The following is a 23,678-nucleotide window of genomic DNA, read 5'->3' as shown; positions in this document are numbered from 1 at the left end:
CCAAGCTGGGCTGGGTCCCAGGCCTCTGGCCAGCGGCAGGCAGGGCCTGGTATCTCCCAGCTGTGCCAGGCTGTGCAGATGGAGCCCAGCCTCAGGAGCCAGGCCTGGCCTGGAAAGCCCCCCATGCCCTCACCTTCCGCGAGCTCGCCCACACCCGGCTTGGAGGCTGGCTCCTGTGACGGACAGCCGGGTGCGTGCCAGGGTGGGGGCCCTGCCCAGGAGGCCGCAGGTGCGTGTGCCGAGTTTTTATTGCGTGTTTACCGTATTGCAAACCGTTCCCCGGCAACGCGGCCGAGCAAGCCTCCAGCTCGGGCTGCGTCTACCCCAACGTCCAGGGCGAGCGGGGGCACGGGCACCACGCGGGATGGACATGGGTCGCCCCGAGAGCATCTGTCCGTCTGTCCGCCATGAGGAGCCCCGCCACGTGGGCGCTGAGGCCCGGGCTGGGGACAAGCTTCACTGGAGCTGGGTGCGGAGTGCGCGGCCCCCGAGTGGACCTGCCCACGGCCAGCTCGGCAGTCTCTCCAAGCACCGCAGATGGACACGGAGGGAACCGCGGCCCGGGACCTGGGCAGCGCTGCCTCCCCAGTCCTGGCAGGGCCGCGGCCAGCGTCTGCGCTCGCCGGACCCATGGCGCCGGTCACTACCTCTCGGGGGCAGCTCTGTGCTCGGGGCCCAGGTCCTCCTCCACCACGCTGGGCAGCCCGTCCTTCTCAATGCAGTCCTGCACGGTCCGCAGCACCAGGCGCAGCCGCCGGTCCAGGGCTTCCAGGTGCAGCTGGTACAGCACGGGTGCCACCTGGTCGCGCTGTAGCGACTCCGCCATCAGCAGGCTCAGCTTGAACTCCTCCTTGGCCAGCAGCTGCAGCCGCAGATAGGTGGACTTCCTGATCCTGAGGGAGAGGGGACACCTGGGCACTGGGCCAGGGTGGCCCCGAGACTGCCGGCCGAGGGGGACGGGAGAGAGATACACAGGGGGAGGAGACCGCCAGAGGTGGGAGGGCGGCTGGATCAGACGCCCGTCAGTCCTTGGGCTGTGGGACCCTGGGTAGCCCCTGCCCCGCCATGTCCCCCCATACCCCCCATGCCCCCGCCCCCCCATGCCCCTGCCTCTGAGCTGCACGTGGCTGAGGGTCCCGCCTTGCAGGGGCCTGTGCAGCCGGATCAGCCTCTTGCCCAGGAGCTGGTCCCGATGTGGCTCGGCAGTAGACACTGTGGGGCTGCCCGGTGGCCCCCACCCCTAGGCAGAGCCAGGCTGGGGGGTGGTCTTGGGGGAAGCTCTGAGGGGCGGGGCTGTACCTGCAACACTGCTGCAGCGGCACCAGGATGGAAAGCTCGTCGTGCGAGTGCTTCCCGAACCTGCGGGCGAGAGGACGTCACTGAGGGGGGAGGGGGGCGGAGGCCGGGCAGTGCGGCCTGGCCCTGGGCATCAGGAGGGACAGCGAGCCGGGATTCGGCAGCAGGACCCCTAGAGCCGGCCCCGCTGAGCCGTGGGCCCCGTGTGGGCCCTCGAGGGAGCCAGGTCCCCTGGCCCGCACTGCCCCACCCCTTCCCTCTGCCCTGTGTCTCCGCTGCTGGGCCTCAGCTCGCCCAGGCCAGCAGGAGGCTCTCAGAGTCGGTGTGAGAATCGGGTGATGTGGCCGGGGGGAGCGCCCTCCCCCGTCCTGGGCCCGAGGGCAGAGCAGACTCACCCCCGGCCGTTGTCCAGGTGGATGAGGAATGTCTCGTTCCCGAACTTCTCAAAAGTCTCGTAGTGGTGGCGGTCCATGTTCCCTGTGGGGCAGCAGGCACGGTGGCACCTCAGGCGGACCCCCCACACTGCCCCCCACCCCGGCTGAGACCGCGAGGCTGCATCTCGGACCAGCCCTGGGCAGCGAGGGGCCCGGGCCTACCCATGAGGAAGTCGAAGATGGTCATGTCCATGATGTCCAGGATGCGCTGGCTGCTGTCGTAGGGCGGCGTCTGCTTCACCTCCTCGCAGTAGTCGGGGTCCACCTCCCACCTGTGGGGCCCAGCATGGACGCACAGTGAGGGCTCAGGGCAGCGGGCGGCCAGGGAGGAAGCTGGTGCCGGGATGCTGTGCTCCCAGGAGGGAGGGCCCTGTCCAGCCCTGCAGGGGCCGCCTCCCACCTGGATGTGCACCTGCCCCCGCCCCATCCCCCTCCAGGGCCCAGCGGAGTGGAGGGAAGAGCCGAGGAGAGCCCCACCCTGCGGGCCCCGGGGGAGCCCCTGTGAGCCCCCGACGCCACGCGACCGCTGCACTCACTCTGCCTTCTTGCGTTTGTGGTAGGAGCGCCGCCAGGGGTTCCGCCACGTCTTCCTCTTAGCCAGGGACAGGTCGGGCAGGAAGGCCGCCAGGGACCCCTCGATCTGGTCTGGCTTCCCGCACAGGGCGTGCTCCGTGGAGCAGTAGTAGGAACACTCCCCGTAGAAGCAGATGTTGTTGGCTGGCGGGAGAGGGGCGGGGCTGGTTACCGGCCAGCTTGTCTGTGGCGGCGTCCGTGGCCACCTGTGGCCCACCCTGGCGTCCTGGAGCTTCTCAGGGCTGGGACGTCAGCCACGCCCGGCAGCCCACGGCACAGCCGAGCTGCCGGCCCCCCCACGCCGAGTGCCACCGCATGGGGTCCTAAACGCCTCGTGCAGCTCCGCATGGCCACAGGGTACAGACCCCCCGAGACGCAGGCGCCCAGTGCCACCACTCAATGGCGCTGGGCGAGTCCTGGGCACAGGGGCAGGGTGCCGCCTGGCCTCTACCTGGCGAGGTGAAGAATGTCCTCCACAGCTTCTTGTCCCGCGTGACGTCCCGGATCTCCCTGGTCATGTTGACCACCCTGCCAGCCACGGGTGGCACCCGGCGGAAGTCCAGGATCCTGGGGGGGGGGGCAGGGGCGCTCAGGAACTCCGTGGCCCAGCAGGGTGGACTGCTCCCCCACCCCCAGCCCACCTGCAGCCCTGTGTGTGGTGCACGGAGATGGACCCCACGGGACTGGAGCTGGCCATGCTGCCCCTGCAGGGCGTCAGTCTGCCCAGTGCACCCTGGTTCCAGGGCCAAATTTAAAACGAACTAAACTGAACAAACCGCTCTCCCTGGAGGCCTCGGCACCACTGCGTGGCGACCACCCGTGAAGCCGTCCTGTGGGCGAGGGGAGCAGGGCAGCTGTGGCTCGTGCCCCCCAATGCCCCCACCGTGAGCAGGGCCCAAGGCCAGGCAGCGGCCTCCTGCTGTGGCCGCCCCTTGGCCCTGTGTGAGAAGGCCAGGTCTGGGACTGGTGGTTGTGGCTGAGCACGTGGTGTGCGGGAGCTCTGCGCTCACTACTCAGGCTGAGACCCGAGTACCCCCGCCCCCTCCCCCGCCACTGCCAGGCAGGGGCTCTGAGCATCTGGACCCCCTGAGGCTGAGCTCGGGCAGCTGGTGCACGGCCCCTCCAAGGCACGGGGCCATGACAGCCGCCCCAGCAGCAAGGGCCAAGGGGAGGTGACCCCTCGTTCTGCAGGGTCAGGGCTGTGCCGCAGGACCCAGCCGACCTCGGGGTCTCCCGGTGCTCTCCACAAACGCCGCCTCTCCAGGAAGTTGGCTTTGGTTTCCCCATGATGCTCCTTGAGTCCCATGACAGCCCGCCTGTAACAGCTGCACAGGGACTGGTTCCAGGCGCCCCGTGGCTGGACCACCCCCTCTCATCGGGTGGCTGAAAGAACAGGGCTGGGGGCCGTGACCTCTGAGCGCAGGAAGGCAGAAGTGATCGCGTGCACCTGCTGTGTGGGCGGCTGTGGCTCCGTGTGTGCTGCGGCCTGGCTGCTGCTCTGTGGGGGAGCGGAGACAGGTGCAGGGGCTCACCTGTCCAGGTGGAAGGCGGCGATCTCTGCGTTGTGCCTCTCGTAGTCAGAGAAGTAAAAGAAGTCGGGGGGCGTCTCCTGCTCCCTGGTTTGCCTGCAGGAAGTGAAGCAAACACAGGCTTTGTCCCCGAGAGCCGCTGGGCCAGGACGAATCCAGGAACTGAGACCCAAGTGTGTCGTCTGCCCCAGCGCCACCTTCCTGACCCCACAGCTCGACAGCCTCGGTGGACGCCGGGCTCTCCTGGGAGCCGGTCACTCAGTATCTGAGTCCACCCCGGGCCACACCACTACCCACAGAGCTGGCGGGCTGAGGGGCGCGTGGGCGGGGGGGGCACAGGCTCCGGGAGCAGGCCAGACCCCTCGCTGCTCAGGATGGACTGGGGGCTTCCCTGGGCCCGGGGCAGGTGCGGCGGCTGGCCGTGTGCACCTGCACAGCCCCTGGCCCCGGCTTCGCCTCTCCCTGGCTCGACATTGGCCCCCTGCCCAGCCGGGGACAAAGCCACACCTGACTGCCTCTGTGGGTCAGCCGTGCTCTGCAAACACCAAGTCTCCCTATCTCAGCCTCTGGAATGTTCTGTAGGCTGCTGAGAAGGCAGGGCCCTTCCCAGGGCTCTTGTGGGTCCTGGCCAGTGCCACCGCAGCCTGGGAGGGCAAGAGCGTCCCTACCCGGGGCCTGGGACCCAGGACCCGCCTCAACCCAGCAAGAACGGACCAGGCTCAAATGCCAGAGCCCTGCTCCAGCACCGGCGAGCAGAGCTGGGCCTCGCGTGGACACAGCCCGGCCCCCTGCCGCGAGGACCTGGCCTGCGTCCCTGCCTGCACCTGTGCGCTGAGGTCAGCGGGAGCCCTGCTGCAGCACGGGGGCTGGGCAACAGCAGTGGTGGCCGTGCCACAGGGGGCAGCCGTTCCCGTGTCTCACGAGGCCGGCTTCTCTCCACTCCACCCCACCTTCCTGGGGACGGTGCAGGGCGCTGGGTGCCGGCAGCCTTTTCTGCGATTCTATGGCTGCGTCCCAGAACAGGGCAGTGGCTGGGAACCCCGGGAGGCCTGCGGCTCCCTGCCACCACCCCAGCTACTGAAAAATGCGCTGCGGGGGCAGAGGTAGCAGCAGGGCGTCCACGCCACGGCCCTGCTGGCCTGGTGCGGCTGCTGTCACACACCTCCCCCAGAGACAGGAGCCGGCAGCCGGGCAGGAGATGCTGGAGCAGAGCCCCGAGGTTCGTGGCAGCCCCCGCCCCTCCCCCGCGCTACCACTGTCCTCAGCACGGATGCCTTCCAGCAAAATCCACCGGCCCAGGACTTTGTCAGCATGAAAAGCAGGATGCAGACCAGGGAGGCCGTCCCTGCTGCCGGCTTCACACCGACACGGGGATCCTGAGGCCTCTGATACACGCCTGCACACATGTTGTCCCCTCGCACAGCTGTGTGCACACTTGGGTAGGCACAGGCTCTGCAGGTTCTGGGGGAGGGGGCTCTTTCCCCAGGCCAGGGCCCGGGTATGGAGGCTAGAGAGGCTCAAAAGAACACACCCACCGGCCGTGACTGGGCCTCCCGGCAGCCGCGCCCATCTTCAGCCCGGGCCATCGGTCCAGCTCTAGCACGGAGCCCAGGGTGGGAACTGTACCAGCCCCGGGGCTGAGCCAAGTCCCCACAGTGGGCTGCAGGGAAGTGGCCGCCCAAGGACTGGGGAACAGGCCCAGAGCCAGGGGTGCTGATTGGGTCGGCTGGCACTGGCTCCCACAGCTTTGCTCCGGGCACACAGGGTTCTGGCCACCGGCCCCTGCACCTGGACTTCCTTGTCCCTTCTGGCCCCTGGGGCCTTGCCTGGCAGCCTGGGCAGAGCCAGGCTCCCTCCCTGGGGGGTTGGCACTGCTGCACTGTCTGCCGGACGCCAGGGCCTGGCTGGGGAGGGGGGGTGGAGCCCTTGTTCAGGACGATTCCCGTAACAGATGCATGGACAGGGACAGGGTGGGGTGCAAGTCCCCCTGTGGCCTCCACGCCCCCCTCAAGTGCCCTGAGGTCTGAAGTGGCCACCCCTGACCTGGTTCCTTGGTCCCTTGTCACCCCACCCCACCCCTATCCCCAACAGGCCACACGCCTGGGCTCTGGTGGCTCCTGGCCCTGCTACTCCAGGAAGGGTCGGGTACTTCCTCGAGGTGCCTGTGACCTGGCTGGGAGCAGTTCCTGCTGTCCATGTCATGCCTGGGCTGCCCCCCTCTGGCTCCCAGAGCCACTCCCAGCACAGCCCCCGAGTCTGGAGTGGGGATGAGGGGGTCTGCGTCCATGGCCCTCCCTGAGGCCTCGTGGGCTCGGGAAGCCTGCAGTGGACCCCCTGACCACTCCCTACTCAGCCCCTGTGGAGACGTTTGGAAAAGTACTGTGTCCACCGTGCCAGGCTGGGGGTGGGCCGGCTGGGCAGGGTCACCTCTCCAGGGAGTCCTGGAAGAAGGCGTGCCCAGGTGTGAAGGGCAGCTCAAGGGCGGGGTGGGCTGATGTAGGGGGCGGGGGGGGGGTGTCCCAGGCGGGTGTCTGAAACAGGAGACCAAGCAGAGGGCACAGGCAGGCGGCCCACGGACCCTCTGTGGCCCAGGCAGAGACTTTACGGAAACCAGCCAAGGTTGGCCAGTGCACCTGTCCCTGCCCCCACCCAAGCAGGAAGCAATGGGGCTGTCTAACGGCCCCCAACTCGTCCGCATGGCTGCCGGCTGTCCCACAGATGTGACAGCAGTGACCTTGAGGGGAGACCCGAGAGGGGAGCGTCTCGTGGAGGGAGGGGCCGTGGCCAGGGATGCAGCACCCCCAGAAGCGGGGGAAATGGAGGTGCCCCCGAGGATGCTGGGGAGTGATGCGCTGGTCTGGTCGTGTGTGGCAGCGGCCCCAGGACACGCTGGCAGGGACCCTCTGGCCGGGCTGGGCAGGCAACACAGACGACAGCTCCTCTGGGGGTTGGCTGGGAGGTGCCTGTGTCCCCAGACCCGTGACGGCCTCAGAACCAGAGGGCGTGCACCTCCAAGACCCGGGGCCCCACGAGGAGCTCACAGCCTGCACGAGGCCACTGGCTCAGCAGCAGGCAGCGAGGCTGCTTCCAGGCCCGGCGCCCTCTGCCGTCTCGGCGCCCAAGCCTGGAACACACCCGAGTTTGCTGGGCTCCTGTGCAGCCCCTCCTCGCGTTTCACACCCTGCCCCCTCCACCTCCTCCTGAGGGGCCCCGCCGGCCCTGTGATGCCCCTCGGCGTGGACCGTTAACACACAACCCAGGAGGGCCTGGCAAGCCGAGGGTGACCCTGCCCCTTGCCGGGGCTGATCTCGGCGTGGGTGCCGGTGAGAGACATCCCTGCTGGAGGCAGGCGTGTGCGGTGCGGGCCCAGCCTTGCTGTCACTCACGAGCAGACAGCACCTGTCATCATCGGGATATATTAAGCTGCTTAATTCCAGGTTTTCAGAGGCGCGGGTTCTGGAAGGGGAGCAACTTCTTGGGGGAGGATCTTGGGGCGCCATTTCTAACCCAGAACCGTCCCTGTCCCCAGCTCTGGGTTTGGCATTGCTCGGCACCTCCTGCAAGCTTCCCTCATGGTTACCACCGCAGTCGGGGCTGGGCAAGACAGGCCAGAGGCCTGGAGTTGCATCCAGTTGGGTGACAGGGTGACAGGTACTCCAGACGTGAGCTTGCCTGCTGGGTTCATTAGCAGGATCACAGCCCGGGACCTGGACCTACCTACACCCCCTACATGTGCGTGCCCCCAGCCACATACACACCCATGCCCACAAACGTGTGCACACACATGCCACACACGAATGGCACACAGACCCTGTCCCCACCCCACTGGGGTCTGGGCCCCAGGGTCTCGGAGCCCTAGCAAACCCTGGCCCGGTCCCCCGGGGCCGCCTGTCCTCAGCTGCGGCTGCTCTCGGTGCCGGCGCCAGAGCAGTCGGCTCCTCTCTCCAGGGCTCACGGGACCCAGCTCGGGGAGAAGCTGAGAGTCAGCTTCTGAGATGTTTCCTATGGTCATGGCCAGCGCTGGACCAGGCACGCGCCCCGCTGCCACACCCAGCCCTCGCCACTGCTGCTCAGTGGCCCTCGGCCAGTGGCTGAGGCCTTCGGGCTCCCCTCACTAGGCCCCAGGTTCCGGCCACTCCAAGCTGTCCCTGCTGCCTAAGCCCTGGAGCAGCCACGCGGGTCCAGAGCGCTGCCCAGCCCCTCCCTGTCCCCCTCCCCACACACTGTCCCCGCTGTCCCAGGCCACTGCTGCTGGGACTCGCAAGGGGTCCCTGCCCTGCTTGGGGCCTGGCGACTTCGGGTGGGGCCCCGGGCAGCCCAGGCAGATCCAAGTCTGACTCAGGGTCCCGGGAGAACGCTGGGGCCTGTGGGAGCCAGGCGGCCCTACCCCAGCCTCAGCCAGGGTAGGGAGCAGGCTTGGAGGCCACCCAGGTCCCGTGGACACAAAAGGGTCCTTGTCCACTCCAGCCAGGCCCAGGCCTCTGCTGGCTCCCGGGCGGGCGGTGATGGGGATTGAGCAATGTTTGCCCTGGGGGAAGGCGCCGTGGAGAGAAGAACGAGAAGGATTTATGAGTGAGTGGCAAATCCAGAACCCGCTCCCTGGCCCTCAGAATGCCCTCCTTCCCCCTCGTCCCGGTCCGAGGAGCAACGGCTCAGACAGCCCCCGCACCCGCCAAGGCCCCTTCCTTCTCCCGGCCACACACAGCCCTGGGCACGAGGTCTCCTTGCAGCGTCTGCTGCCCGCCCCCCAGCCCGAGCGCTCGCTCCCAGGCCTGTGTCGGGCCAGTTCTGGGAGTCCAGGGCAGTGGACAGCAGTTGGGCCGGCCCCCGGATTCCGTGGGCGTGGTGTCATGCGGTCCAGGGCCAGCCCTAGGCCTCGGGTGCCCGCATGCAGGAGCGTGGTCCATGCCAGTGGCCCCGGTGGAGCTGAGTCCGTGCCCACTAGCACCTTCCCAGTTTGCATCTGGATGGCCAGTGGCTCCAGGGGGTGGTCCTGGAGTTTGTTTTGTGAGCCCCCCCACCTTGCACAGGGCAGCCTGTGGCGCTGGACACGCACAGAACAGAGGCCCATGTGGAACAAGTCGCGGCCTCCCTCCTCCCGCCCTGAGCCCTGGGCTGAACTGATGTCCAGCTGTCCCTGGTGGCTCACAAGTGGGCCGCTGCCAGGGGCCACTTACATCTGGGGCCTCGGTCCCTGCCAGGCGGGACTCTGCGTTCCTGGTCCTCCCGGGGAGGGGGGAAGTGCGGGGGTTCAGGGCCCCAGCTCTGGCTGCCTGTTGCCCCTCACAGATGGGAAGCCCGGGTGGGTAACAGAGGCTGAGCCAGGTGCCTGCTGGGCTTGGCGGACCCACAAGAGGCTGGCGGGAGCTGCAGGACCCCCCCCCCCACCCCAAACCACCAGAACCTGCCTTGTCCCTGTGCACGGAGCAGGGGGCCTCCAGTGCCCCTTCTCGGAGGGTACCTGGCCCCCCAACCATCCCCTAGGCTGTGAGGGTGAGGCCAGGCTGAGCCGGCTCCCCTGAGCCTGCACCACCCCATCTTGGCTGTGAGGAATCCCCCCGCCCCGGGTTTTTGGGAGATGCGCATGCGTGCACACACTCACTGACAGATCTGCTCTCCCGGAGGAAAGGGGGGGCCGTGCCGGGGGCAGGGGGTGGTGCTGGGAACAGGGGCGGTGACACCAGGAGCAGGGGGCGGCGCCGTAGTCTGCAGGGCCCATCACTGCTGGGTCAGGGCCTGTCCAGGACGGAGGAGGGAAGGCTGGGCGGGGACCCAGGGTGGGAACCCTGCCCTGGGACCGGAGCCCAGCCTAGCAGCAAACGCAACAAACACAGGACTCCAGGCCTCACCACCCGTACCTCCAGATGTTTCCCGCCCGGGAGAAGCCCCCGCGACCAAGCACCAAGGACCCAGCCCCCAAAGCAGGCACCCTGACCACAGGCTGGCCTGGGCTGCTCCCTGCTTGTGTGGAGCCCTCCTGAGCCCAGCCTCCTCTCCTGTGGCTGTGAGTCTGTAAAAATACCTGCTGGGGCCATCAGCTACCCATACCCTCAGCTAGTATCTGCCCACAGCCACCCCAGTACTTGCAGTCCCCACCCATGCCCGCACCACAGGGAAGCTCACTGCTGTGAAGATGGCCACAGGTGGCAGCAGCACCAACGGCTGAGCCACTTGGCTCCCAAGCCCTGAGCACCCAAGCTGGGTGGTCTGGCTTCCACGTGCCCCCTCCCCACCTTCCTCCCAAGGCTCAGGCCCTGGCGAATGCCCACGTCCGGCAAACTGCAGGCAGTGGGTCCGAGCCAGCCCGACCGGCTTCCTAGATGAAGCGCTTTGGGAACCCGGGCCCCCTCCTGCTGCTGGGAGCCTGGGTAGCGGGAAGAATGGCCAGGCGGAGACCGCAGGACCTGGAAGACCCAGGGGAGAGCTGCTGCCCAGGCCTCAGGCGGGAGGGGGCGGTGTCCCTGGAGGACCGGGTCCCGCCCCGCCCATCGGCAGCCCCCACTCACTTCATGGGCTTGAACAGCGCCTGTCCGTAGTTCTGCAGCGTCATGACGAGCTTGAGCTGCGTGCCCCCCGACTTCATGGCTGCAGAGCAGGGAGAGAGACAGACAGGGTCACTGGCGGCCTCAGACCCTGCAACCCCAACAGCAAGCGGGGGGTCCCCACATCGCACCGGATCCTGGTGCAACCAAGCCTGGTCTCGCTGCCCCAACTCCTCTGCTGTCCAGGAGTCCGAGCCAGGCGGGCTCTGACCCCCCGGGTGGAGGGCTGCCCCTGCCTCAGACCAGGCAGGGCACCCAGGGCTCGGGAGCCTGAGCCCCTCAGCCTGACCCCCCCCCCCAGCCCCAGGAACAGCTCCCACGGCCGCATGGGGACTGGGGCTGTGGAAGTCTGGCAGCACTGCTCCACGCTGGCTGCCTCCAGGCCCAGAGCGCCGGAGGTTCCCGAGAGGACGGGGACGGCTGGGGTTTCCTGCCCGGGGAGAGGCTGGACTGTGAGTGTGAACACGCGGGCCCTTAGAAGGCGGTGTGTGTGGACGGGCGCAGTGGGGTGGGCCTTGGTGGTCACTGCAAGCTTCAATCTGTCCTCGCCGACGCCGCCGAGTCTACGTGGGCGGCGGCTGAGTTTCCACGGGGATGGAGAGAGAGGAAGACGAACTCGGTGGCTCCTGAAGCCCAGTGGAGGTCCCTGTTCCGCGCAGCTGCCCGAGGCCCTGGACCCGGTCCTCCTCCCCTGGCTGGTGGGGGATAGCGGCGCTCACAGGGCCTGCGTGGCACACATTTGCTGGGTCCTGGAGGCACTGCCATCTCCCCGCCTCGGGCTCCTCCCCGTGTGACAAATCAATGATGATAAAGTGAAGGGCGTCCAAGTCCCCTGCGGGCCTCCCGCTGCCTGGGCCCCCACGGCATCACCGGCCGGCTAGGTGCACCGCCGGAACCTGCCTGGGAGGCCCCACCCAGCCTGCCGGGGGGGGGGTGGTGTCCCGGCACCAGGAGGGCACCAAGTAGCCTGGATCTCTTCCTGGGAGTGGGGGAGGTCACGGCTCGGGAAATTGCCCGACGGGGAGGGGCCCATGGAGCCTCAGCGTGGGGGCAACCGTGGGGGGTGCAGGAGGCCCGGCTGGGTCAGGGCTGGTCTCGCACACACCCCTCCGAGTCGTGACATCAGGGCACACCCCAGGCCTCGCGCCCCCAATATACGGGACTGCTGCCAAAGAACACCCCTCCTGGCCCACCGCCCATGAGGCAACCCGACGTGCAGCTCCGTGTCCCCCGACATGCGTCACTGCACGTGGTGAACGGCACTCCTGCCAGCCACATGTGTGAACCACCATGGCCCCCGGATGCAGTGCCCCTCCCCCAGAGCACCACACAGCACGAGGGAGGTCTTGGGACCTTCTGTTGGGAAGACGCACGTCGCATGTAAGGGAGCGACAGCGGCTCCCCTGGGGACCCCGGTCACCTGGGAATTCCCAGACTCCCAGACAGGAGCAGCTTGGAGCCCTCCGTGTGGAGGGCAGGGGGCAGATATGGGGCTCCTGGGCACAGAGGCACTGCCTGGCTCTGGTTCCCTGTGGGCAGCAGGACCCATTTGTGTTTTGAGCAACGCATGGGCCGGATGGAGGAGGCCAAGGGGGCTGCCCCCGGCCGCCCAGCACATGCTGCCCTTGGGGACTCCTGCCCCCAGCCTGGGCAGTGGAGGGGGTAGGCGCTGTTCCATGCTCCCCAAAGCCACAGCAGTGGAGGCCATGTGACCTGTGGCCGGAAGGACGCAGGCAGCAGCATGGCCATGCCCCCCGGCCGGCCCCAGCTGCACAAGGCTGCTCTGTCGGACATGCAGGGGACGCGTGCGGGACATGCAGGGTCCTGGGGGTGACCCAGGCTTCCCGACGCCTTCACTTCTCCCTCTGGGTGTGGGACCCGTGGCAGTGGCCATCAGCAAAGGTGGCCTACCTGGGGCCAGCACTGCCCTCTGGGTGCCCACGGGCAGCACTTCGGTCGGGGAGGCTCACGACGATTGGCCCCAGAGCCCATTGAGACCTGGTCCTCCCTGTGCCACCCTCACTTTGCTGCCCAGGCCCAGGACAGCGGGACCTCCTCTTCCTCTTTCCAAGGAAACCCAGGTACAGGGCGGATATTGCGTCATCTCTGCTCCTGCGATCACGCACGTCAACAAGATCATCCCCAGCTGAGCCGGGCGTGAGCCCATTGCAGGCTGAGCTGGGAAGAGCTCACTGCCTCCTTCCACACAGCCATGGCCGCTACCCAGGAGCCAGCCACTAGTAACCTCTGCTGGCCACACAGTGTCTCGGGAATCGGATTGTGCGGTTCTGACCAGCGGGAGAGTGGGCAGACCCCGCTCTCCCATCCACGGCATCTCCAGCCTCACGTTCATGAGTGAGATGGACGCCTGGAGACTAAAGTGACCGCCCAGGGGATGGATGGCAGGGAGGGGACTGCAGGGCCAGGGCCAGGAGCTGCTGCCCCTGAGCGAGCCTCAGTCTCCTTGGCTGCAGAACGGGGGAGGGGGGGCGGGTTCACCTTGCTGCAGGTCTCAGCAGTGCCAGGCTCCCAGGGCAGGCAGCCGCTGTCCAGGGGCGCAGGGCTCTGAGTCAGGGAGCAGGACACCCATCGTGGCGGGGCCATGCTGTGCTCACAGGCAAGGACTGGCTGGCGCGCCCCCCACCCCAGGAGGAGAGGCCGTTGCTTTCACAGGCATGACCCCCTGTAAGCATCCCCAGGTTCTGAGACCCCAAAAGGTGCAGGTGCCTGCCGGCCATAGGCTGCTGGGGGGGGTGGCGGCACCTGATAGCTGCACGGCCCAGCTCCCTGGCACGTGCTCCTGTGAGCCTCTGACCAACCCCTCGGGGCAGGGGTCCTTGCCCGCTGCTTCTCAGAAAGCCTCAGGGCGGTAGATTCTGGGCACGTGGGGCGTTCGCTCTGGATGCAACCACTCCTCCCTGGGAGAGAGCGAGGCCGGGGTTCATCCCTGCGCTCTGCTACAGGTGCACCCGGGTGGGGAGGTGTGGCCTCATTTCAGATCGTTAGAGGACACAGGGTGAGAAGCCAGGGGCGTTAGCGGTTAATCCACGCGTCCAGAGTCATCCTGGCCGGGCAGCAGGTGAGCCAGGCCTCGTGGCTGCCCCCGGCCAGCATCCCCCCTCCCACCTGGATCCCCCTCCGACACATGCCGGGCTGGGGCTGGGCTGCTGGGCTCTGTCCCACCCCGGGCTCCACAGCCCCATCCGTAGGCAACTGCATCAGAACCAGCGTGGTGGTGGTGGTGGGGCCCACAGATGGGACTACAGTGACTTCCTGCTAAGCCACAGCCCTGGTAGTGGACTCTGTCCACCCCACTACCCCACTGGCATGCCTTGGCCTGGGCAGAGCTGGACTGTGGTGCAGGACCACACCCCTCCCCCCCCCCCCAGGCCAAGGTGAGCAAAGGGCCTGCGAGGCACCGAGACCCGGGCCTCTTCCTGAGCTGCTCTCTGAGCTCCTGGACACAGAACTCCCTGAACTTTCGTCCAGAGCAGGCACCCAGCGTGTGGGGAGGCTGCCAGGTCCCAGGGACTGCCCACTGAGGGGCTGTGCAGCCTGCCGCTGCCTTGGTGCAGGGGGGCAGCTGTAGCAGTTGCTGGCACAGGGGACTCACTGATGCGTTGGCCCCACGCACCGGCCCACCCCGTTTGGCGGTGTCCCTTAGCCAGCAACACCTGTGTCACAGCCCACAGAGGACAGGCCCCTTCGGGTAACAGCAGCACTTCCCGGAGCCCACCCTCCCTGTACCCCAGTCTCCCTGTGCACCCACAACTCTCAACCCTGTGCACAGCCCATCACCTCCCAGAGCCCTCACTTCCTGTGTACCCCATCTGCACCCCTACCTCCTCGTGCACCCCACTTTTCCCTCTGCACCCCAACTCTTGTCCCTGTGCACCCGCCATGGGCTCCGCCGAGCCCAGCTGCTGGGCCAGGCCCCTGGCTGCCTGTGCCCCCTTGCTTCTGTGCGGAGAGCAGCTCTTGCTAAGGTCCCCTCTGTCCTCAACTCGCCCGCTCCAAGGAGGGTGGGCCCTGCAAGGAGCAGAGCAGGGTGCAGCTGGTCGCAGGCAGCCGGGGTGGGGAGGAAGGACGTCACCCTGGGGCCAGCGCCCTGGGGCAGGAAGAGTGGCAGGTTCTGGTGTCCCCGTGGCCAGGTGAGTGCCCAGCAGACAGCACCAGGCAGAAGAGGCAAACACAGCCCCTAAGGAGGAGCCCTGCCTGGGCACTGCCACCCACTTCAGCAGCTGCACCGTGACTCTGTCCCTCCAGGCACACACCCAGAACCACCCATGGGTCCTCGCCGCCTCCCTGCACCACACCCAGGGCCTCAGCCCACCCCCACTGCCTCCTGGAGCTCCACCAGCAGCTGCCTGCGGCCAGGGACCGCGGCCGGAACCCCCGCTCGGAACCTGCAGCCGACTCATGTTCCCGAAATCGGTAACGCGACCCCTTTTGTGTCTGAATCCGCGGATTGCAGGCGTGGAGATGCCGCCTTCAAAGCACCGCGCCCTGGATGGGGGGTGCCCTGGCCCCGTCCTGCCGACGGGACTCGCAGGGGCTGCTGGCTGAGCTCTGTAGACAGCGGCTCCAGAGACCGAGTCTCCCCTGGGCCTGGCTGGGTGCAGAAGAGCAGAGACCCCTCCAGGCAGCTCTGGGAGGGGGCTGCCCTGCCACGGCTGCTGCTCCACTCCTGATGGGGCGTCCCCTGGCTTGCTCATCCTGCAGAGGGAAAGCAATTCCGCCACAAGGGTGCCCAGGCCCCTGCCCTGCCCACAGAGGCCCCGCAGCTCGGGCAGGCAACGGGAGAGGCTGCCCAGATCCACGCAGCCCTAACACATGGCCACCTCACGACATGGGGGCACCTGCCCCTCGGCCACATGTGGCGCAGAAGGCCGGCACACCACGGCCCTCCTGTGACACTGAGAACATGCGCACCGTGATGACACAGGATGCCGAGGCCACGTGCATTGTGGCCAGGCGTGACGCTGAGCGCACGGCCGTCACGTGATACTGAGGGCATGTGCACCACCGTCACGCGTGACTCTGAGAACGTGGACTGCATGCCCACACGTGACACCAGGGGCACGCGTGCCGGACGCCGAGCCCAGGGGCACCGGGCCCCACGTGGCGCCAGGGCACCTACCCACGCTGGTTATCTTCTGGGAGCTGAGGTCCTGCAGCAGGGCCTCGATGGCTGGGTTGTGCCTGGAGTACAGCTCGTAGCGGTTGATGCCAATGTGGAACTTGAGCCAGTTGGGGTAGGGCTCCACGGCCGCCAGCCCGGTGGGCAGGAATTCTTCCCCCACAGTCCCTTCCTGCGGCCTGGGGAAGGAAGAGAACCACAGCTGTCAGGTGAGCGTGGGGGTGCGGAGAGCCCCGCCCCAAAACCTGCAGCCCTGCACTTTCCTGGGGGCTGCTGTCCCGCCACTAATCACAGCCCTGAGGGCCCGTAATTCCCGGCTACCTTGGCGCCCCAGACGGCTGTAACTACAGCGAGGCTGGGCCCGCCAGGGGTGACGTCAGCGGGGTGGGGGCCCGGGTGCCGCTGCCCCTGCCCCTGGGAGCAGAGGACACAGCCTCTGCCCGGAGCACAAACTCACAGACCCCCCCCAGGCTGTCAGCCACCTTCCCCCGCTCCCTGCTTTTGTCCCAGCAACCAGGGCAGGGGTAGAGATGATGCAAGAGGCTAAATGTGATTTTAATCAGAGCCGTCTTAGGTGGGGAAGAGGCAGCCGCTCCCACAGAGGGCCTGGGCCCAGGCGGGCTGGCCTCTGCCTCTCGGGCCTAGGGGCCCCTGCAGGAAGCACAGCCCCCCTGTCTGCGTGATCGCCTGCAGGGCGAGGTGGAGCACCGTAGCTCTAACACTTCTGTGGGTGAGGCCCCTTCAGCCCCAGTGTCTGGCCTGTGAGGGACCAGAGCCCTCCCCAAGGCCTGCTGTGGCAGACACAGGCCTGGGCTGCTGCATGGAGTCCCAGGTTGCTTGGGATTTCCCTGGACGGGCTCAGGTGACAGAGCTCAGAGGCCGTGCCGAGGACGCGGGGCCTGGCCGGGCGCTGGGGGGATGTTCCGGAGGGCTGGCATCTCCGCGTTGCTGGGTGGCCTTCGGCAGGTGCTGTTTGTTCTGGTTAATATTTCACCGCTCTGGCCATGCATCTACTTATTTTGCCCAGTGGGGCGCAGGGAAGGGCAGGGGGAGGGGGCTTTGGGGCGATGGAGGCGGCCGTGGTCCCTTTGCTGAGCCCCCTTGCTGCTCTGCTGGTTTTGGTCTCTGCTGTGGGCTCATCCAGGCCTTCATGGGGGTGCCCAGCTAGAATAACAAGGCCGAGGGTCTGAGGCCTGGCGCTCCCACCCCTACACAGCTCCTTCATTGGTAGTGGGGAAGTGGATTTGGGTCTTTACTGCACAGGGACCGGTAAGTGCCCCTGGCTCCTGGCCTCAGGGCATGGCCAGCAGCCACTTAGAAGGGCCCTCACTGAGACAAAGGCAGTGCCCCGCCCACACGGCGCCCCCCACTCCGCATTCTGGGAGCTGCCTTCTCCAAGGGGGCGCGGCGGGCTTCGGGGCCAGGACCCCGGGCCCCACCCCCAGCCACCTTGCGCGGCCCACTCACCAGCCCGGGCTCCCGGCTGCCTTGGGGTTGAACCTGATGTCGCTGTTGAGGTTGAAGAGGACGTCGTCCTCCGTCAGCGGCGGCACCGCCACCCGGTAGAGCGGGTGCTGGAACAGCCGGGCCAGCAGGGAGCCCGCGGCGCTCGGGCCCGGCGCTGGGGCCGACCGCGGCAGCAGCTGCCGTGGCGCGGGGCCGCGGGGCCGCGGGGCGCGCTCGGCGGGGTCGGGGGCAGCCGGCAGCTTCTCCCGGGAGTGGGACGTGAGATTGGAGGCGGGCTCGGAGCTGAAATCCTGCAGAATGCGCAGCGTGTGCTTGGTCCAGCCGGGCGCCGCGTCCGCCGCCGGCTGCGCGCAGGAGCAGCCAGGCTCCGCCGCGGGCCGCGCGCGCCGCTCCAGCCTGGGCAGCAGGTCCAGCGCGAGGTGCAGCGCGCAGGCCGCCAGGAACAGCACCAAGATTAGCACGCGGAACCTGCGCACCAGGATCATCTTCATGGCGGCGCCGCCCGTGCCCCTCTAGCGTTGCCTCTGCGGGTCAAGGTCCGTCCGGCGCCTGGACAGCGTGCGGGGCGCCCGCCAGAGCGCCGGGTCTCTGGGCCATCTCGGGCCGGCCCCTCTCGGCCTCTCCGGAGCGGCCGCGCCCTCGGCAGCTGGAGCTGGGGACGCGGGGAGCGGCGAGGCGAGGGGCAGGGGGCGCAGCCGGGCGAGGCGCAGCGAGCACGGCGGCCGGCGCGGGTCTCCCGGGCGGTGGCCGGGCTCATCGGACGCGCTGGGGTCCGACGCAGCGGCCCATCCCCGCCCGGGAGCGGCCCGATCCTCGGCGCTGTCCTCTCGGCGGGCTGCGCCGGGTGCTGGCCTGGTGGGGCGGAGCACAGGCGGCTCCCCTGGCAGGGCTGGGCTCCGCGCCGCTGCGGCCGAGAGCAGGGCCGGCGAGGCCCGGGGCAGGTGCAGCGGCGACCCTGAGCACAGCCCGCACCGCGAGCCTCCCGGCGCCCCGCGCCCGGGCTGGGCAGATATCCGAGCGCCGCGGAGCCGCCCCTCGCGTCAGCGCCCGCAGATTGGCGGAGCCACCGCCCCGCGAGTCACGGCCGGGCGGGCGCTCGGCTCGCTCGGCTCGCTCGGCTCTCTCGGCTCTCTCCTCCCCTCGGCCGCGCCCCGCGTCGCCTCTGCAGCTCCGGCCGGCGGAGGAGAGGGCGCCTTCCGCCCGAGGCTCGCCGGGCAGGCGGAGGGGACGGCGGAGGCGACGGGGGCCGCGCGCTCTGGGAGGCGTCTCCCGGGACCGCTCCAACCCAGAGGGGCCGAGGGCCGGGACCCGGGCCAAGCTCCTCCCCGGGGCCGCCGGGCGTCTGCGCCGCCGGATACGTTCCCCGCCGAGCGGCGACCCGGAGCCCCGCGCCCCACGCCCCCGTCTCGGGCGGGCCACGCGGTCGGCGAGGAGGAGCCGGGGGCGGGAGAGGAGGCGGAGAGGCTGCGATTTGAGGCCCAGGTCCCGCGGAGCCGCGGCCACAGCCCCTCCCCGCGCCCCGGCAGCCACGCCTGCGCTCTCATTCCGGCCGCGCTCTGGGGCGCTGCGTCCGGAGAGGCGCCCGCTTTGCCTCGCTCCGGCCCGGGCGTGCCTGGCCTCCGGGGCCTCCCTAGTGCCCCGGCGTGGGCGGTACCTCCGCGCCGCCGCCTCTCCGGAACGCTCATGACAGTGGCTGTCTCCCTAAAACCGCAGCCGGAGGTACGGGGACACTGCCCTTGCCCTCCGCAGACTGACCGCGGACTCCTGCGCCCCCCCCCCCCAGTCGGAGGAGGAGCCGCCAAGACAGGGGTCTCAGCCTCTTGAGCTGGACTTGGAGGTGGCGTGGGGGGTGGGGGGCAGGAGCCCAGAGAGGGGAGTGTCTTGAGTGACAGGCAGTCTGGGGAGGCAGAAGGGCCTGCGCCTCCACCCACAGGGTCTGCCGAGCAGGACAGCAGAGCGTGGCCCCGCCCATGCACAGCTGGGCTGGGGGCTTCTCCCAGCTTCCTGCTCCTGCAGGCCGCATCCTGTGGGGAGTCAGGACTCTCATCCCCAGTGTCACGGTAGAAAAGCTTGTCCAGCCCCGCGCAGCTCCACCGGCCTCTAGGGACGATGCTATCATCTGAAGACCCTTCCCTCTGCTCCGCCCACTCTGTGCCGGCGTCCTGCAGAGCTGCCTCACGTGACTCCCAGAGAGCTGGAGGGAGACACACACAGGTTCCTGCGACCTGAGCGCCACTGCAGGGCCTGGGGCGGGAGTGTGTGATGCCCAGGGACAGGGAGCGGGCTGAGGGCAGCCATCGAGGGTCAGGAGGGTGAGGGAGGCCAGGCAGGATGAGGGCCGGTGAGGGGGGTGAGTAGGCCATGAGAGCCCCAGGGCAACGCAGATTTGGGTGCTTGGGGTCGGAAATGGGTCTTGGTTCCTGGGTTGAAGCCGGGGGGTTGGGAGGCGCCAAGAAAGAAAGTGGGGGCGAGTGAAGGGCAAGAACTGGCTTGGAGGGGCCAAGGGCCCCCCACAGTGTCCCCAGGAGGACGAGGGAGGAGTGGCCCTGGCCTTGCTGGGCCCTGTGCAGCTGGAGCTCGCGCCCAGAGGCAAGGTGCACACAAGGGCATGCAGGCTCGAGTGTGGGCCAGGCCCCCGAGTCCCAGCTTCCACAGCATTGTGCCCTGAAATGGGGGGGGCTGCTGGTGAGGATCAGGCAGGTAGCAAGGAGACCCCTCTCCATGGAGAGCCCCTCGCAGGTGTGAGCTCCCACCAAAGGCAACTTCCTGTCCCCTGCACCTGTGTCCCCACTGCTGTGTGTGGTAGGAGCTTCCAGGTCAGCTCTGGTGCAGGGGGGGCTGTCTCTTCACCCAGGGACCTGTTGTCCAGTGCAGCTGACAAGCAGGCTTCCGTGTGTCCAAACTGCTGGGGGACGTCCTGGTGTGGTACGCCCTCCCCCCACCCCCGCCCTGGAGCCGCCCCTACAAGGGTCCAGGGTCCAGGTCTGGCACCTGCACCTGTCCCTACTGGGATTCTGCTCTGCTTCCCAGGGCCACTTATCCGAGACCCACTGGAGGCTGCGGAGCTGTTCCCCTCCGGCCAGCTCAGGACCTCGGGGTGGGCGCTGGGCGGGAGGGAGGGGGAGACGCCCTCTGCACTGACAGTCCTTGGAGCGCCCAGGGCGGCACGGAGCGCCTCATGGGGTCTCTGGTTTTCACCGTCGCCCAAGAGCACAGCGCTATCCCTCCTGCCCGCCTCCCACCTGGCCGCCAGGTGCTGGCTGGTCAGGAGGCCTGGCTGTCAGGATGCCCCCTAGGAAGCAGAGGAGACACCGGGCAGGGGAGTCTGAGGGGCAGTGGAGTCCGAGGGGCAGTGGGTGAACAGGGCCCCCGAGGCCCGTCACTGATGCAGGCCCGTCCGCCTTGGGCCAGAGCCTCCTGGCTGGGGCTGGCCTCTTCGTCCAGCCATGGCAGGAGGAGCCTGGAAAACAAGGCCATTTGAAGTAATTACCAGCGACAGATTAAGAAGCTGGATAAAGCAATCCAAAAGCATGGGTTAATTTTGTCCGCCATGCATCTTCTGACTTCCAGGACAAGGTTGAGAGAGGAAGGGGTGGAGGATGAGGTCTGCCCCCTGCAGGTGCGGCTGTGGCTCCAGTGAGCCCTCAGGGCACGGCACGGGGCGCCCACCACACAGAGGCTAAACACCCCAGCATTCCCACCCACAGGAGCCCTCGGGGCACGGCACGGGGCGCCCACCACACAGAGGCTAAGCGCCCCAGCATTCCCACCCGAGTACGTTTCGCACCAAGTCTGGACTACGAAGGGGACGGAAGGGGGCCGGATGAGAACAGTACCCGTGAGACCTGCAGCCCGAAACGCAGTGAGCTAAGCCCCTATCTGCCCTTCACGCCAAGGTGCTGCCTGTGGCTCTGGCCCCTGTGTCTGCCTCCTCGCTCCCCGGTTTGCTGGGCAAGAGGCTTGGACCCTGGGGTCTTGCACCTGCTGTGGCTCTGCTGAGCACTCATGCCCACATGCACAGCTGCTGGCCTTACCCTCAAGGCCCCTTCCAGGACCCTGGGCCTCTCTGTCCCTTGCCCCGGGCTGATATGACTCTTATGGCCTCCTTGCTTTCCTGTCTTGCCCAGAGTTTGTGGTCTCCCTGCTCCACCCGGCCTGCACGGAGAGAAGCGATTCTGGAGTCTACAAGGTACTCCCCCTCTCCCTGCTGGAAAGATCGGACGGCTCAGTGGCCTTGGTTGCAGGGCTGGGGCTGTTGCCTGTCAGATAGGCTGGTTTGGGCAGTTACAGGTCAAAGGTGTGAGATGCAGGTCAGGCTGCCCTGGGCGAGCTGAGGTGGAATCAGGTGTCACAGGACCGCCCTCTGGAGACCCCACCCCCAGCCCGGAGTTCCCCAAGCCTAAGCCGCAAAGCATCTGGGGAGGGCGGGGCCAGCGCACTCAGCAGGCTGTGCTAGGCCTGGAGCCCAGCTTCCCAGCCCCCTGCCGGGCTCCAATGGGGATTCCTGGCCATAGGAAAAACCCAAAACCTGTGAGCTCTGGGCGAGGAGGGGGAGGGGGAGGAGGAGGACCTGGGCTTCAGGGTCCATGCTGCCTGCAGGGAAGGTGGTGTGTGTGTGTGTGTGTGTGTGTGTGTGTTTTGGTCCCGGCCAGTCTCGGCCACAGCCACAGCCACCCTCGGCTGCAGGCTGCACCTGGCCCCTAGGCCCCGGTTCCCTGAGCCCTGAACACTATCCCATCCCCTCTCCCTGTCTCCCCGAGGGGCAGAGGGGGTAGGGCCTAGCACAGTTCTGCAACTGGTGAGCTGGGAGCTTGTGCCCAGAAGGCATTTGCAACAATGACCACACTGAGAAACCTGCAGTTGGAGTTGCTGAAATTCATGAAAACTGGCTGGGGTGGGGTGGGGTGGGGTGGGGCTCTGCCCTCTGGCCCCTCCTCAGAGGCAGGAGAGGCTGGGGCTGGGAGCAGAGTTGGGGACACAGAGCTGGAGGCATAGCTGCCCTCGGCCTCTGGGGTTGGAAGGGGATGAGGGTCCCGGGGAGGAGCCCTGGCCTTAAAGGGACTCTGAAAACGGGGATGGATCTGGGGTCTCCTGGCTGGGCCAGCTCTACAGACCCCCGCATCACCAGACTGGGCCAGACGGACAGGAAGGCCAGGTGTGGCCGTGAGCACAGGTGGCCTCTGTCACCCAGGGGCCATGGTTGTCCCTGATGGCCACTGTTAGCCTTTGCATAAGGAGACGGAGCAACCCCTCACCCCCATGGAAGAGCTGGGGGGGGGGCTCCCTGAGCAGCGCGGGGCGGGAAAGGAAGACACTGGCTTCATGCTGGCCTTGGCTCTGTGTCTGGCGGGTGCAGGCTGGACGTTCTGGCCGCTGCTGAGGGGAGCCCCAGGTGGCTCAGCGGCGGCCCTGCCCTGGCACGGGGCTCTCCTGAAGGCTGTGGGCAGCAGTGGGCAGTGAGGAGCAGAGCAAGTGAGGACGAATGCCCACTCGCTAAGGGGTCAGGGCTGCGGAGCCCCTGACAGCACTGCTGGGGTCAGGTGGACGAATCCCTGAGCCCGGGTTTGCTCCTGAGGGGACTGAACAGGTGGTGTTTGCGACGGCCCCGTGCCTCTCATGGCTGGAGCAGCCCAGTGTGGTCCCGAGGGCTCGGCCTGTTCCTCCTGAGCGCCTGTGAGGGAGCGGGGCCCTGATATTGCCGAACCAGGCTGCATCCCGCCTGCCCAGCTCCTCACGAGGACCACGGGCAGCATCTGTCGCGTGTGGCGCACCCAGAGCTCCAAAGGGCCCTGAGCGTCGGCTTCTCCCTCCCCTTCTGTCCAGTGAGGGCTGCGGCTGAGCGGAGACCCTCAGGGCTGCTCCGTGCTGAATCGGCACACGTCCCGCCTCCCCTGAGCACCAGGCCCCGGTCGACCCTGTGGGCGAGAGACCTGCTCTCGCCTTGGGGGCGCAGGTAGGAGACGTGGAGCTGTGAGCACCTGGCAGGCGTGGGGAGGTGCAGGAGGCTCGGGAGGGGCCATGTGGGCAGCCTTAGATGGAGGGAGGCGGTGGGACGGGCTCCCTGGCTGTTGGCAGAGACCACGCTTGTGACCAGGTGGACGTTATCTGGGCGTTGTTGGGTCAGGTTGCTGTGGGCCATGAACGGGACACAGGATGACGGGGCAGCCAGGCCTTCCTTCAACCACCAGACCCGCCTCCGACGGCCACCCCCTCGTGTCTCCAAGCTCGTCCTGCTCTCCCCCGGCTGGGGAGTGCCTTCAGAGGGGTGCGCTTGGTGACGTAAGAGGCCTTCGCTGAGCACTGTTCTGTGCTTGGCCTTCAGAGTGGGTGTTCAGAGCAGGTGCAAGGCCCACGTAAGAGGACAAGTGTCGGGCACTCGAGGCTCTGGGTCTGGGACAAAAGCCCCCGTGTACAGCCAGCCACAGGGGCGGGGCCTCCCGTGCCCCTGCCCTCACCCCCTCCCTGCTGTCACACTCTGGGATTTCTGCCACTGGTTCCCACAGGCCTGGGGCAGTGGCCTGGGCCTCTCCTGACAGAGCCCTCAGGACCCCTGAGTTAGGGTCCCATGTCCAGGACGCACATCACCCTCAGGAAACAGCTACACGAAGCCTGGACCCCCAGCACCAATGGGTCCAATGGTTAGGGTTAGGGAGCAGGGGCCGTCCAGCAGCAGAGGGCCCTCCCGGAGGCTGCTAAC

General features: G+C 67.9%; 1 protein-coding gene across 1 annotated transcript; it reads right to left on the bottom strand.

Annotated features, from left to right (window-relative positions):
* Positions 1-230: 230 nt before the first annotated feature.
* Positions 231-17,982, bottom strand: FAM20C (FAM20C golgi associated secretory pathway kinase). The gene is made up of 10 exons (XM_070063936.2): positions 16,982-17,982; positions 15,515-15,693; positions 10,339-10,417; positions 3,836-3,928; positions 2,755-2,870; positions 2,267-2,447; positions 1,893-2,002; positions 1,692-1,773; positions 1,300-1,359; positions 231-893 (listed from the first exon to the last, which is right to left on the bottom strand). Exons 1-10 carry the CDS (start codon positions 17,470-17,472, stop codon positions 644-646), a joined length of 1,641 nt encoding a protein of 546 aa, XP_069920037.1. The 5' UTR covers positions 17,473-17,982; the 3' UTR covers positions 231-643.
* Between the last annotated feature and the right edge of the window lie 5,696 nt (positions 17,983-23,678).

Source organism: Oryctolagus cuniculus, chromosome 19 (assembly GCF_051225735.1).
Source record: "Oryctolagus cuniculus isolate XC-2025 breed Fujian yellow rabbit chromosome 19, ASM5122573v1, whole genome shotgun sequence".
Classification (NCBI taxonomy): domain Eukaryota; kingdom Metazoa; phylum Chordata; class Mammalia; order Lagomorpha; family Leporidae; genus Oryctolagus; species Oryctolagus cuniculus.
Note: the sequence above shows the minus strand (reverse complement) of the source record. Positions and strands in the feature narration are given on the sequence as shown.

Coding starts and splice junctions, on each gene's coding strand:
- FAM20C (XM_070063936.2), bottom strand. CDS start 17,472: ATGAAGATGATCCTGGTGCGCAGGTTCCGCGTGCTAATCTTGGTGCTG. Junction 2,448..2,754: donor GACATTCTTCACCTCGCCAG/GTAGAGGCCAGG, acceptor CTCTCCCGCCAG/CCAACAACATCTGCTTCTAC. Junction 1,360..1,691: donor CACCTGGACAACGGCCGGGG/GTGAGTCTGCTC, acceptor TCTCGCCCGCAG/GTTCGGGAAGCACTCGCACG.